General features: G+C 32.0%; 1 protein-coding gene and 1 long non-coding RNA gene across 3 annotated transcripts; one reads left to right on the top strand and one right to left on the bottom strand.

Annotated features, from left to right (window-relative positions):
* Window positions 1–5,332: 5,332 nt before the first annotated feature.
* Window positions 5,333–5,972, top strand: LOC105135281 (uncharacterized). The gene is made up of 2 exons (XR_844149.1): window positions 5,333–5,513; window positions 5,640–5,972. It is a non-coding gene; the product is annotated as an uncharacterized LOC105135281 (long non-coding RNA).
* Window positions 5,973–7,023: 1,051 nt separating this feature from the next.
* On the bottom strand, window positions 7,024–11,683 carry LOC105135274 (auxin response factor 18). Of its 2 annotated transcripts, none has more exons than XM_011040082.1 (14): window positions 11,094–11,683; window positions 10,577–10,686; window positions 10,350–10,445; window positions 10,194–10,250; window positions 9,948–10,100; window positions 9,767–9,851; window positions 9,557–9,647; window positions 9,309–9,473; window positions 9,099–9,212; window positions 8,946–9,018; window positions 8,708–8,855; window positions 8,002–8,624; window positions 7,738–7,922; window positions 7,024–7,643 (listed from the first exon to the last, which is right to left on the bottom strand). In XM_011040082.1, the coding sequence occupies exons 1-14, from the start codon at window positions 11,110–11,112 to the stop codon at window positions 7,496–7,498; spliced, it is 2,067 nt and encodes a 688-aa protein (XP_011038384.1). In that variant the 5' UTR covers window positions 11,113–11,683; the 3' UTR covers window positions 7,024–7,495. The 2 variants fall into 2 exon arrangements, with proteins under 2 accessions (XP_011038384.1, XP_011038394.1); XM_011040092.1 differs by having other exon boundaries at window positions 10,577–10,683.
* Between the last annotated feature and the right edge of the window lie 3,136 nt (window positions 11,684–14,819).

The following is a 14,819-nucleotide window of genomic DNA, read 5'->3' as shown; positions in this document are numbered from 1 at the left end:
GCCAGATGGACCAAACAAGGCGGCCCAAATATTATGAAAGCTTAATTTAAGTCAAAAAAGCCCACCCAAAAGAGGATGTCCAAGAAATTCCCCAGGCAACCAAATGTTATAATGCTGTACACTAAACTCGAGAGATTCGGGATATTCACAATCCATTCCCTCTCATTATAAATTCAACTAAAAAATGTGGTCGTTTTAACAGTTTACATGGATCGTAAATCAGGTGAATATATTTTTCAAAAAAATGTTTTATAACAACTTCGTGTTATAACTTAGCTGGCTGAAATGTGCGAGATTGAATCTAAGACTGTAAATTTAATTTCTACTTGGCATGCTATTTTCTTTAAAACAAGCACAATGACCTATCATTTCTGATTTTTTTCAAAAAAAAAAATAACTTTTTTTATTATTTCACAATACTTCAAAGAAATTTTTTAATTTTTTCCCTCTCAAGTTTTAAATAAATAAATTATATTTATATGGTTCATTTATAAGAACAAAAATCATATGTATTTAATGACTAAAATTAATCTCAAAAATAAACAAATAAAAAAAGGTCGAGATAAAAACTTTGTATAAGCATTCATTTTTTAGTTTTTTACAAGGAATATCAATTTCTCGTTTCAATCTTTAATCAATATTAAGGATTGTTATTTGATTCAGCAATTCTTATATATTTTTTTAATTCATTTTATTAAATAAATACATTATATTTCTGCTATTTAATTTTTAAAAATTATGATATAAAAAAAGCCTCTGTGACGCCATCTTTATTTTTCCATTAAAAATCAACTTAAAATCACATCCACTGATTAGTGTATTTGACACGGTCGATTTAATTTAGACTAAAACTTTTTTCTCAAATGATTATAACAATAATCCTTCACATGTTGCAGCAAAGATGTGTTCATCAAAATCTTAATAAATTTTCTAAATTTCAGCCTTTCAACCAAAATAATCGCGAGAACACACCGACCTCGTAACATCGCCATTTGACATTTGAAAGAATCTGTAATATCCATGTTGCTCAGTGCATATTCTTGGAGGATAGGATCTCTTGCCATTCAAAGTGTTTGGATACCTTCGATGAACAACATAATATTCTTGCAAGTGTATTATATTGCAGGCCTCCCACCCAACAACATGTCTAGCTTGGAATGATTCTCATAATGGTTATGCTGTAAGAACAAATCTCCTCGATGAGCTATTTAAATTATTAGTGATGGCATTTCTTTGGGCCAGCCACGCCACTTTTTGGGGAACAAGATCAATCACGAGCGCCTATTCAAGGAGTGACTGGCATTTGATAACCATGAACAGACAATTAAATGACAATTGGCAATCATATAAGCATTCAAATTGCTGAAAAAACTTTAAAAAAAAAAAAACAGAGAGAGAGAGAGAGTTAACTAATGCTCATGTGACCTGCTAAAATGTAAAGAGAAAGGACGAAATTGCATAGAGAGAATCATCTTTTATGCTGTATAGAGTTATGGTGACAGCGGGCCTTTCACCTATCAGCAGAGCCATAGTTGGTAATGATGGCCTGAACAGCTGCGAAAAACACCAAATATCCAGCTACATTTATCGCTTTCGTTTTCGTTTTCGTTTTCGTTTTCTTTCTTTCTTTCTGGGTAAAAACGGGAAACTGATAGTGAAAAAAACAACACTTGTAGGATATAAGTGGCAGAGTGATTAAAAACTAAAAACACTAAAACTGTTTGGAGAAATCTTTTCAAAATTCCTTTTGGAACTCATTTGGTATCAAATAAGAAGTCGGGCTTGGATATTCTCGCATTCTTGGGAACAATAGAGGTAATATCTGTACAGAGATCATGTTTGTGGAACTAAACCTCTTAATAGCTCAACCACGACTTGTATGGAAACTGGACGCAAGCTCTGGTTGACTCTACCGTTCTCCTTCATGGTTAATTAGATGAACGGAGAAAAGGCTGCAACAACGTGCGGCACGCGATGAAAAGATGATCAGGAGATCCCCTTTCCACTTGGATTAAATAATCCTTTTTAAACAGAGAAAAACTGCTCCCAAATCTTCCCATGTCATTGTCGAGCAGATTTTACAACTTTTTAACCTCAATCCCTTCCTACTTCTCCATTTCAACTACTTCTTTTAGAATAAGCTAGCGATGTTTCCATTAAATGCTGCCCACAAATTTTCATGGAACTTATTTTCTATTTAATTATACAATAATAAAAATAAGTATACACCAAAAATACAAGGGGGAAAATGTTTTTTTTTTTAAATTATCTTTTCTAATTCATGCAATCTGTTTAATCTGACAATAAAATTATTTATCTATTAGCAGCATAGTTTATTGAACAAAAAGTAAAAACAATAAGAAAAAAAGTATTCACAAAAACTATAATGGTTTGAAGTAAAATGAAATTGAAAATTAATTAAAAACTTTATTCTCTTATTAATGTGTTTCTTTTTTACTCTGACAAACATTTTTTCTTATGAAAAGCATTTTTTAAGTAAAATTTTATTACAATTATGAAAACAAGCTTCATTTAAAAAAAATTAAAAATCATGAATTAGTCATTTTCATGCACCTATATAAGAAATATAAAAATAATAAATTATATAAAATTATATAAAAACTTATAATAAAAAAAATAGTTAGTTGATTCTCATTCAATGTTAATGAGAAAATTATTTTTACAAAAAAAAAACCATAATAAGCTGTCATAATTATCTATAAAACAATAAATAATATCATCATAAAAAGCCTTAATCTTCTAAAAAATAATTAAATAAACATTTTAATATTATTTTAATAAATTGTTTTAAAGAGATATTTTTCAAAAAAAAATAAAAGAAATGGATAGCTATATGAATGTTTTTTTTTTCAATGGACAAGTAACACAGCATCCACTCCTAATTTTTCTTATATATTGCAGATGGCATGTTACTTGTCTGAACAAATAATATATTATCTTTTAGTTAACTTTCAAGTCATTTTTGATGGTTGGAAAATTATTGTTTGAGTTTCAAGACTTTATCACCTGAAAAATATCTTAAAAATACCCTAAAAATTAAGATAAATTCATTTAAAGTAAATAAAAAAACTTTAATCAATTGAAAAAATCTAACCAAATAAAAAAAAATGTTATAGTCCTATTGATCCTACCTTTTTTTTTTACATTTATAAAAGAAAATAACATCTCGATTAAATCTTTTTTGTTGAAAAAAACATGTTTATGTCAAAATAAGCTATTTCCTTAGCTGAAATATTTTCAACCAAATACTCTCTCTTTTTATTTTTCCAACAATTTCTTCTCTTAAATTTTAGGGTTTAGAACATGAAATAAATGAAGTTTGAGACTGAAACATGAAATCATCAAAACATAAGATCTAAGAATTAAAAAAAAAACTTCAAGGATTGAACTATAGTTTTCTGTGCCCAATAAATAGTAAAAAAAAGAAGACTAGATTGATTTAAATATTAAATCTGGTTCTTATAATAAAAAATTTATAAAATGTTAATTTAATATTAAAATATTTATTAGAATCGCAAATACATTATAGCACATGAAACCAAATAAATTATAAGGTTTAAAACTATACTAATATAATGTGAGTATGGGAAAAAAAATAGTTAAGATGAGTTAATAGTTTTGTTAAAATTTTTATAGATAAAAATTATCTTAAATAAAATGGGCTTGGCAAACATATCAGATCCAAAAATTTTAAATTTAATAGTTAATCAAATATAAAATAATATGAATCTAGTAAACATTCATGACTCAAAATATTTAGACAAGATAATATGTGCTTGGAGAACATGTCAAACCCAACAAAATTTGATATTACTAAATTCTAAAGCTATATACATGAAAATTGATGACCATCTATAATAAAAATATTAAAAACATGATAAATTATAATGTCTATATTTATAGATGTATATAAGATCTTTTAAGAGACTTATCATATTTACTATCTCATTAGTGTTATATAATAAATGTTCATCTCCCATTAATTTCATTAAAAGTATAAAACTTTTTGGTCTTTTTTTTTCCTGAAAATAACAAGATTAAGGAGGTGTACCTCTTAAACCATCAAAGTAAAATGTCAGGACTTTTTATTTTTTAAAAATAAAAAAATATAAATTTTAAAGTATTAATCAACTTAAAACTTAAAAACAAACATTTTTTTTCCTTAAATTTAGAGCTATTTGAAGTTATTTATTGTCATAAGTCATTTAACTCAAGCTTATATTATAAATCTGGAGTTCTTTGGATTAAAAAAAGAAAGAAATTCAAGTGCTTAAACATATTAATTAACAACTATCTCAAACACTAAATAACATTTTATTTACCTATCTTGAATTTTAGAATATCATCAACTATAACTACACAAAGTTTAATAACTATAATCCACATGTATGGGTTTTTTTTCCTCTACGTTGTATAAACAATCCATTCTTTTTATATGTAGCAGGCAATACACCACTTAATTGGATAAACAACATGTCATTTTGTTATTGATTTTTTTGATTTTCAATGGTAAAAAATCAAGGTTTAAATTTTAAGACCTCAAAAACCTAATTTTTAACATGTTTTTACATTAAAATACCTTTAAAATATTCCAATTACTTCAATCTGATCTTAAAATCCTAAAAAGCTTATAATCATTTTAAATAAAACAAAATCTAACCAAATAAAAAACAACTTCATATAAATCAGCGTTGTTCAAAGAAAAACACTACATCAATTGAATCCCTTTATCCAAGATAAATATGTTAATATTAATATCAATTTTTTTTTACTAAAACACGGTCAATCATACACTTTCACTCTGTTCTCAAATTCTATGCACAAAAACTTAAAACAAATAAGATTTAGGTTTGAAACATGAAATCATCAAAACATAAAGTGAAAAAGTGAAAAAAAAAAAACTTCAAAAATCAAACTATAAATTTACACATCCCATAAATACTAAAAAGAAAAGAGCTAATTTTTCACATGTTAAATCATGTTAAATCTAGTCATTGCTATTTTAATTATTTTAATTAATATAATTAAATTTTATTTTGCAACATCAATCATAAATAATATCAGTATATTTATTAACATCAATAATACACTATAACATGCAAAATGAAATAAATTGCGAGGTTTAAAACTACGAGATTGAAGAAGAAAAATTCAGTGTATAACTTTCTTTAGACAAAAAAAGAGATTGAATTCAATTTATGTTTTTTTTATTTTGTATGAAATTAGGGCCTAAAAGCATCCACATCCTTCCTGGCTTCCTGACTCCTTTACTATAGTAGCATCCATAAATTTTCACGGAGCATTGGTGCTAGCTAAATGGCCTTTTATTTTGGCTCTGTCTGCATCCCTCTCTAACTGCAGAGCATATTCGCGGGGTAAAGGAAGCTTTTCGCGCGAGAAAGAAATGGTGGAGAGCCTGGTCTGCACGTGCTGGTTGTGGGGGTCGACTTCTCCGGAGATGAGAGATCGAGACCGAACCCGGTGGAGCTGTGGTAATCTCTGCATCCGAGGAACTCTATCGTGAAGCAATCAATTCAGTTTTTTATCTTTTTATCTCCTTTTATATTCATTTTTGATTTATTTACTGACATGGGCTTTTGTTTTTTTTGTTGTTTTAGTGATTAATCCGACTGTGAAACCCTAATAGGCCGAGGTGAATGAAAGATGGGTTTTTGGTCTTCTCAGGTTTCTTGAAAACAAAAGTGACATGGAAAAAATCTTCTCAGACCTCTCCAAAACCAGAGGCAACCTTATGGATTCAAATTCTAATTTTAGTCTAGAATCGAGGTTCTGATTTCTGGTTTTGAATTGAATCTTGGAAATGAGGGTGAACTTTTTAAGGAGTTATCAGAATATTTAGCTAGGCCAATCCAGTAAATGCCAACTTTTTTGGCTTCTAATTTTTTGTTATGAATTGAATTTTGGAAATAAAGGTTGATATGTTTTAAGCTCTTGAGTTAGTGAGGAGCCATGTAGTGGAAGCCTGGCATGGTGTTCGGCAGAGAAAGCTTGTCTCTTCGTTAAAGTTTAGATCTTGACAGTTAAAACTGCTGATTTAATGATTTGTTTGTGTTTATTGGGCATGTGATCATACACTTTGCAATCAAAATCTTGTCTGTTTCATCAATTTCTGGGATTGGTATGATTCAAAGTTGGTTTTTAATATTGTTGGCGGTCAATTTTCATTCTTAACATTGTTTTGAGAGTTTGATTTCACTCTGGTTGGTCAATCTTGTTCTGGGATTGGTTTGATAAGATAATATTAATGACTCTGGTTCAGAGAGCATGGATGTGATAGCGACCTTTAACTAGCCAGCTAAAATGGATATAAATGCTCTAAAGTCTCGAAGAACAGGCTCCGTTGAACCATAGCAATCCTGAGAATGGATCAGCATAAGATGCAACCGTTCGGCAAAAGACTCTCTTTTTGTTTATAATACAGTAAATATTGTAACAATTATAATCTCCACGGGAACAACTCTTGCCTTCCCCCATACGACAAACTAAGGGCAAAAAAAAGGCGCCAACCCGGTTTCTCCTATTATGGTTCTGGCAATGTGAAAATCACCTTGGCAAGGACATTTTCCAAACCATCTCGGAAAATATATACTGGCACCTGAAAGATGAACATGAACTTGGGAGCGGAAGACTCTTGACCGACTAAACTGCGAAAATTGGAAACCCACCATTTTTACAAACTACAAGCAGTAACTAACAGCCCAGCTAGCTGAGACTTGAGAGCAATTACCCGTGATAGATAAAAAGGCGAAAAGTGCTTTCCACCCAATCCGAGAGCCAGACCATGCGTAAACTATCATCCAGTTCTCAAAGCAGATTTCATATAAAAAGTTTCTAGGATCAGATGTGATATTAATCAGGATTCTCAAGAGACGGGTCCTTGTCAAAGAAAGGTCCTCTCTGGGACCAGCAGCAAGGACAATTATCACACCCTGAAAACTCATTGACTGCACTGGACACCCTTGGGCCTCATACACCTTGTAATGTAATGGTCCCAGAAAACAAAATCAGATAAAGCGAGTTCAAGGAAAGAAAATGAGGGCATCTTCTCTGTTGGCTTTCCCTGAGGTAGGCACAGAAAATGGTAAATAGTGAAAGCAACAAGTCACAGCTTCCACTGGCAAGAAACCAAGAACCAACTGCCAGCCAAAACACAAGCACGCATACATATAATTTTTACAGGCTGCTTAATTAAAGTCCTCGCCAACCCAGAATCATGGTATACGCAAATACCAGTTCTAACCCTGACTTAATTTGACCTTTAACAAAAAACACGAAATCCCTACTACAGCTACCTAGAGACCAAAATACTTTCCTCCTTCAGTCCTTACCAAACAAGTGCAAGCTCCCAAAAAAACTGAGCAAACTTAAGCACCACGCTTCCTCCTTTTTTACCCAAACTAAATAAAACAAAAATAAAATAAAACCCAGTATAAAGCAAAAGGGTTTCTGAATTTCATGCATCAGACTTGTGCTCCGACTCCATGCTTATAACAGTCCCTTCACCCTCAAAAGAAGATGCAGGAAGCTTGCATTGTGTGTTCATCTTCTTTACTTCCTCCCTTGAATATATGAATATCTTCTTCACCATCTTACAGAACTCACTACAATTAATAAGATATATTTCAATAATCCAGTTACAGTTTTAATGGAAAGAAGGTAATCAAGTGATAATAGACGAATTTATAAATCACTTACGGCCACGGATCATCGCCCACAAGCATCGTATCGCCCTCATTATCTGTAAACACAATAGCCCATTTTTCACGCATGGAAAGTTCTCCAATTTCAAACATTTTCTCCAGCTCATTTATAAGATCCTTGTACCCCTTCAACACAGTTAAATCAAGAGCACGGCCGACAACGACCCCTTGCATTTTCACCTTCTCAAAATGAAACAAAATTTTATTCATCACAAGCTCAGACAGAAAGGGATGAGCCAAAGAGGACATCAAATTTTACCTTGGTACGAGTTCTCGTGGAAGTTGTGGAGCTTTGCTTGCTTTGTGACTCCTTTGCCCATGTGTCTGGTACAACTTGCTTCTGTTCTTTTGAGGACATTGAAAAATCCATGGTTTGAGCCTTCTCAGCCTCACTTGAAGCTGGAACAAGTCCTTGGGTTCCAATATAATCAACAATTGGATATGCAGGTTCCTTCTCTGGAACAGCAGCAATGCCGGAGTTACTTGTCAGATCAATTCCAAATAACCGGCAACCTACAGAGTTCTCGAACTTCCTCCCCCCCTCCACCTGCTCATTTATCAGGCCATTGCTTTGCCTTGATATAGAAGAGGCAAAACCAGAGATAATAGACTGTGTTTTAGCACATTTGTTGTCCCCTGCTGGATCTGGAAAAAAGTTGAGAGAGACGTTCATGTGAGATGAAGGCGGCCAGATTCCTTCTGGTCCCCTTGAGTTACAGCCACCGCTATTATTGAGATTGCTATCAATATCCTTCTGCCTCATAGACCAGACATGGCTTTCAGAGCTTTGAACTTCAGTAACACTCCCTCGTTGGATTAACTCACGAGATTGGGTTGGTCCATGGTACCAGAAAGCTGAAGCAGCTGGATCTGTTGTAATCTCTACACTCCAATTAGTGCATAAAGTTTTAAAAAAATATAGACAAAATAACTCATAGAGAAACCAAGACAATTATTCCACAAACCAGATGTAGGAATATCCATGGATCGGGGCCTTTTGCTCTTCACCACCTGTTGAGTAAGATTTGGGGAAGCAGGAGCTGCAAAAGGCTCTATGTCCCATGGAGAAACTCTCGCTGGCCTTTGAATTGTTGCTGGTTCATCCCAATGAACCTGTGTGGGAAAATAAAAGGGAAACAAGTATCAAAAACAAGACACTGGATATGTCAGCATTCACACACAAATTCTAAAACTGCAATCTACCTTCAACGACCGCCACATAGAACCAGACCACTCTGGAGAAATATCTCCAACTCCAACTATGGTCCCTGTGAACCTGATCAGACAGTTTCCACAAGAATTAATTATCTTAAAACAACCATGAAACCAGTAGCCAAAAATATATGGCAGAGATACCTTCTTTCAGGAGTATCCTCTCCCTCAAATCTCATCTTGAAGCGCATACCAACAGAAAATCCATTCTTAACAGCCTCCAGATATTTGTTCAGCCCAATGATGTACTGGTTCGTCCTGCAGAAGAGCACGGAAAGTAAATTGAAGATAAATAGGATCTGATGACCAATTAACAAGCACGTGGCTTTACAGTAATGAAGGCAATGATCAAACCTTGGCTTGTAGTACACAACAAAGAGAGTGTGTGTCAAAACAGCATGAGAGGCAGTCGCAAGCACTCCTAAATGCATGCTTTGGCTGGATATCACAGATGACGGAATGGAGCTTTGCTGACAAGCAACACGCCGAAGCCCAACTCGCAATTCCCCATTATCACCTCTAAACATCATATACGATATAATTGTAAGCAGAAATGGAAACCTGAATTTGAACAATAAGTCAGATCATTTGGGTCCAACTACCTAAGAAACACAAAAGAATCTCCCGCAACCAGTCTTTTGGAAGTGACAAATGTGCTCCATCCTGTTGTAAGCAAATGCCTCCGTGGTTGACCTAGTTATATAAGTAAAAAAGAAAACAAGTCTAAACTCCAGTTTCTTAATGTGTTACCCATTTCAGTGAGCTAGAAAATAGCAATATTGCACAAAGCAAAATTGATATGGAACATTTACCTCTAAATATATGCTTGAACCGCCACTCATAGCCATGAAGATCTCTGGCAGCCAGTTCCTGAGTAGGCGTTGCTTGGCTCATGTCCTGATGAAAAGAAACGGTGGTAGTGGTGATTGATTACAAAATTTCCAATGAACATCCATCACTACATCTAAAAACCATTTAAGTAAGAGTTATCACCAAAGGAGGCAAGCATTCAGTTGCATGCTTTCGGAGAACAGAGAAACCTCCATGGGTGCTCGTATCAGAAGCTGTTAGAATTTTGCAAAAGGAATGAACTGTTTGCTTTGCCGGCTCGGGTGGACAAGGGTCTGGACTTGTAGGTTTGGTTTGCTGAAATTGAATTGAACGAAGAATGTGAAATAAGACAGATTGATTCATCAACAAACCGAAAAAATAAAACCAAAAAGGAGAACATTTACTCACATCTACTTCTGGGTGCAGAGTAATCTGAGCATAAACCTCATCCGTGTCCTGTTCAGCCTAGAAATTTAAAGAAACCAGACATTAATGAGATAAACTAATAGAAAGCCTTGCAAGGAAAACATAACTATGAAATAAGAGCACCAGAATTAGAACTACCAGAAGTTGAATGTTTACAACACGACAAAGGATCTTAGGAGGAAGATTAAACCGTGGGATTTGCTGGTTCAGTTCTTGATTTGTTGATGCTTCTAACTGCATAAACAATCCATAAACCAAAAACAATATAGGTAGAGGCTCAGATTTCGATCTGAGAGTTTTAAAAAATGAAAGCAGAGAAATGAAGTTAAAATATTTCCAGGAAAAGTAAATCAAAAGCTACATACTTGTTCCATGTGACCTTGAGGAAAGTAAAAAACTCTCTCTCCATCCTTTGGGACATCCACCAATGGCCCTGCACATGCCTTCCATAGCTCTGTATACAGATTATCACCTGCTACAGCCGTCAAAAGCCAGCCAAATTAAAACACGAAATAACAAGAGATTTGAAGATAACTTTTAAGCGGGTCTAAAACTGTCTGGTTGCTGAGAAAACCAGAGAAAAGAAGAGAGACCACCAATTTGAGAAACATAAATTTGGCATCATTTTAGTATTTTCAAAGCAAAAACATCCGCTTCAGCAAATATTAATAATACCAACTCAAGTGGGATCAAAATCTTCAATCTTTTGCACACCATTTTTTTCTTTTTTTGGTAGAATGCACAACAAAATTAACTGGAAGTACATCTCAAAGCCCCATTACTTTTCCTTTCTTCTCCATTCTCAGCAACCAGACGAAGCGGAAAAGGCCCATTCATTTTCTTGGTCACCAAATTAACAAAAAGATACCCATCTCCACTCACCTCTTTCAGCATGAGCCATCAAAACAGCCAGGCAAGCAAGGTCGTGCAACAGAAGCCGAGAGAAAACAACGGAGTTAAGAAAGAGAATGAATCCACTAAAAAGATCGAAGCTGAACGAGAGAAGGAAAGAAAAGGGCTTTCAGGCAGTAAAGAACTACCCCATTAAATGAGCAAAGTCTAAGCAGGCATGACGGTTATGCAAGATTTCATTTTTCTTTCATAATTATATATAGGAAGCAAGCAGTGGGGAGTGGCTCAGTCTCTCTCTCTCTCTCTGTTTCAGTTACGAAACTGCTTCTGTTTTTGACCTCGCATCCACACAAAAAACGCTGTAATTTTTACAACACACAAAAAGAGAGAGGGGAGTGTTTTGCTGCTGCTGCTGATGATGATGAATGATTTCTTGCTGTGATCTCTCTATCTATCTATCTATCCAAGGAATTTGAGTCGACGTTACCAATATTTTTACCAAATCCCCTCAAACTAGAATAGCTCTCTCCTGCTGATCATGGTCATAATCTCATTCTGGTCTCTCTCTCTCTCTCCCCCTCCCCCCAGCTACTCACTCTAGTTTCCTCCACTCTCTTGTCTCTCTTTCTACTCTCTAGTCCTTTTCTGCCTCTTTAGTCCTTTTAGCTCAGCTTACCCCTTGTTTCTGATTTTTTTCTTTTTCTTTTTCCTTTTCCTTCTCACCAATTGCCGATTACTGCTGCATGAATAGCCACTAGCTAGTCACTAATCTAAGGAGTATATAGACCGTACTACTTCCTGCGTCAGCAGCAAAGAATGAGAAGGCATTGGTGAGGGATCCTAATCACTGATGCTAATTGCTAGACCTTTTATTGTACCATCATTATAAAAGATTGTGGATTAGTGATTGTTTCGAACTGTGTTTCCACATGATTCCGATTGTTTCAAGAATATATTTGTTTAAAAAATAAAAAATTAATAATTTTTTTAATATAATTGAATAATTTTAATATGATGGTATTATAAATTAAAAAAATAATATATTCATGAAACATGTTTATGTGAGATATTTTGTCAGGAGCAATGCACATGAACAATTTACAATCATTCAATTGATTTACGTGAACATGGAAGTGAGTATAATGATTGATTTGTTCAGGATCACAATAAATAAAATTTTAAATTACATTGTGATTTGCATGTGTATAGGTAGATCCTCCAATTATCCATATGTAAAATTCAGAAAAGTATAAGGAATTAAGGGCTAAATTCAATATACAAAAACGTTTACGGGGACACTTGTCCTCCTTTTTCTCTATATAGAATGTAAACATGTTTTTATCAAATACTTTTTTAGAAGAAATATTGCATTAGATCTCGTTAAAAAAAAACTGAGTAATTTGCATGTTACTAATAATTTTGTCTTCACTCTCGTAAAAAAATTATTTTGATCACAAAATTTATTAGCAAATTGGATTGAAGATATATGTATAGTGTTTTGCTTAATTGGTCTGATTGAATATTTCTTTTAATCATAAAACATTTAAAGCATTTTATGATATTTACCATAATATTTTACCTTTTCATGTAAATAATCGGTCTATAAGACGATGACAACAACAATATCAAAAGAAACTAAGTTTATATATAAGGATTCACTAATTAATTTAAACTATTTTATTTTTAAATGAGTTTGTATCAAACTCACATTAGGTCGAGTTTTAAATTTTCAACTCATTATGGATACATGTTGAATCTAAATTTATGTTTTGGATTTGTTATTGACATGAAGTATTTAATGAATATATTTATAAATCAAGTGGGCAAAGCGAAGCCCAAAAAAAGTATAAACACATCAAGAGAGTTTTCTAACAAAATCGATAATAAACAACCAAATCGAACATAATTGATGATCAACCAATCATTCAAGATCAATCATGCTCAAAAATTATTAAAGATATTATTTATTTTCAATGTCTGTTTACTTATAAAGTTATTTTAAGATTTTTTTTCAAGATTAGGTTTCAAAGTTTTATTTGGTTTAGATTTCCTAATAATATTGATTTGAACTCTTATTCAAATATTTTTATGTTTTCTTTTTAGTAAAGATTATTACTATTTAATTCCAAACTTATAGAAAACAAAGTTATTTATGTGGAGTTTGGTAAGGAAGAAATTGAAAGACACTATAAGGGGTTGTATATTATTATAAGCTACAATGTGTGAGCCAACCATACCCAAAATAGAAACTATAAGGGTATGACAATGAATGAATTCTCAATCTCAAGGTAAATATATACAACTTAAATGGAGACTTAAACATGAAAAATTTTCTTGATTAGGTTACAAAATATAACAAACTTAGGAAATATATAAATATCATATAAGAGAATATGACATATTTTATCCCTTGTAAAAAAAACTAACAATGCTTCAAGAATTACTCAACTTTTCTTTCGAATATATTTTGTTTGCATAAGACACCAAAAACCATTACTATTTACCAAGATTGTAAGTTTTTTAGTCATGTTTGGTGAATATTATGAAGAATATATGATTCATATTTGAATTTCAATGGCACAAAACATCCATAAACAAATGGAAAAGCATAAATGTTGAATTAGGTATTTGATAATGTGATTTGTAATATTTGCGGTGTTAAGCCTGAATAATAGGTTATTGCATTTGCACAAGTAGAATTCATATACAACAATATGAAATACAATATAACATATAAACCACAATGCAGTTTGAATCAATTTTTTTAACATAAGAATACATTTCAGCCTTGTTAATATTTTTCTAGTAAAGTAAAAATATAGTGAGAATTGATCTAATATGATTCAGTCGTCTTAGTAGTCTAAAGGCAACCCATATTACTAATAAAAGTGTAATTTAAGTCTAGATAAATATTTAAAATAAGATTTTTTAATAGATATTGAGACAACAACATATTTGATCGACTTGAGTTAACTTGGATTAACTTGTTAAGTTGTATACTAAATCATGAGATCATGATAATCCCATAAAAATAAATCAAAATTAATTACAAAAATTAATTTTCAATAGATTTAATGTTAAATGATGAAAATAAAAAATAATCAATTAAAAAAAACCCAAAAAATAACTCATGTCAACTTAAGTTAACATGCCAAACTTGTGATCAAAATCATGAGATCAAGACAACCCAATAGAAAGCAAAATGAAATAAATTAGAAAGTTTAATTCTCAATAAACTCAATGTTAAAAGATAAAATTAAAAAAAATAATTAAAAAAAATAACTCGAGTCAACTAAAGTTAACCGACCATATTTATGATCTGATTTATGAGATAAAGATAACCTTTTTAAAAACAGATCAAAATAAATTATAAAACTTAATTTTTAATTAATTTAATGCTGAATAATAAAATTAAAAAAATTCAATTAAAAAAAAAACTCGAGCTAACTTATTAGCACGATTCATGTCATGAATTCTAGGTAAATTTGTAAAAAATAAATTAAAAAATATAAAATTCAATTTATAAGAATTTTTATATTGAATGATAAAATTAAAATAAAATAAAATAATAATAATAAAGGATGGAAATAAAAAAATAAAAAAATTCTAGTGAATAGTTATATAAGATGGGTCAGAGTGAAAACCCCCTTTTTGTTTCTTTTTTTTTTAAAAAAAAAGTTAACTGCAGCCTTGTTATAACAACAGGGCTATGGCCTCCTTTCTCGGTCAATGATATCATGGACCCATAATACAAAA

The sequence above is a fragment of the Populus euphratica genome, unplaced genomic scaffold (assembly GCF_000495115.2).
Source record: "Populus euphratica unplaced genomic scaffold, PopEup_1.0 scaffold2.1, whole genome shotgun sequence".
Lineage (NCBI taxonomy): Eukaryota > Viridiplantae > Streptophyta > Magnoliopsida > Malpighiales > Salicaceae > Populus > Populus euphratica.
Note: the sequence above shows the minus strand (reverse complement) of the source record. Positions and strands in the feature narration are given on the sequence as shown.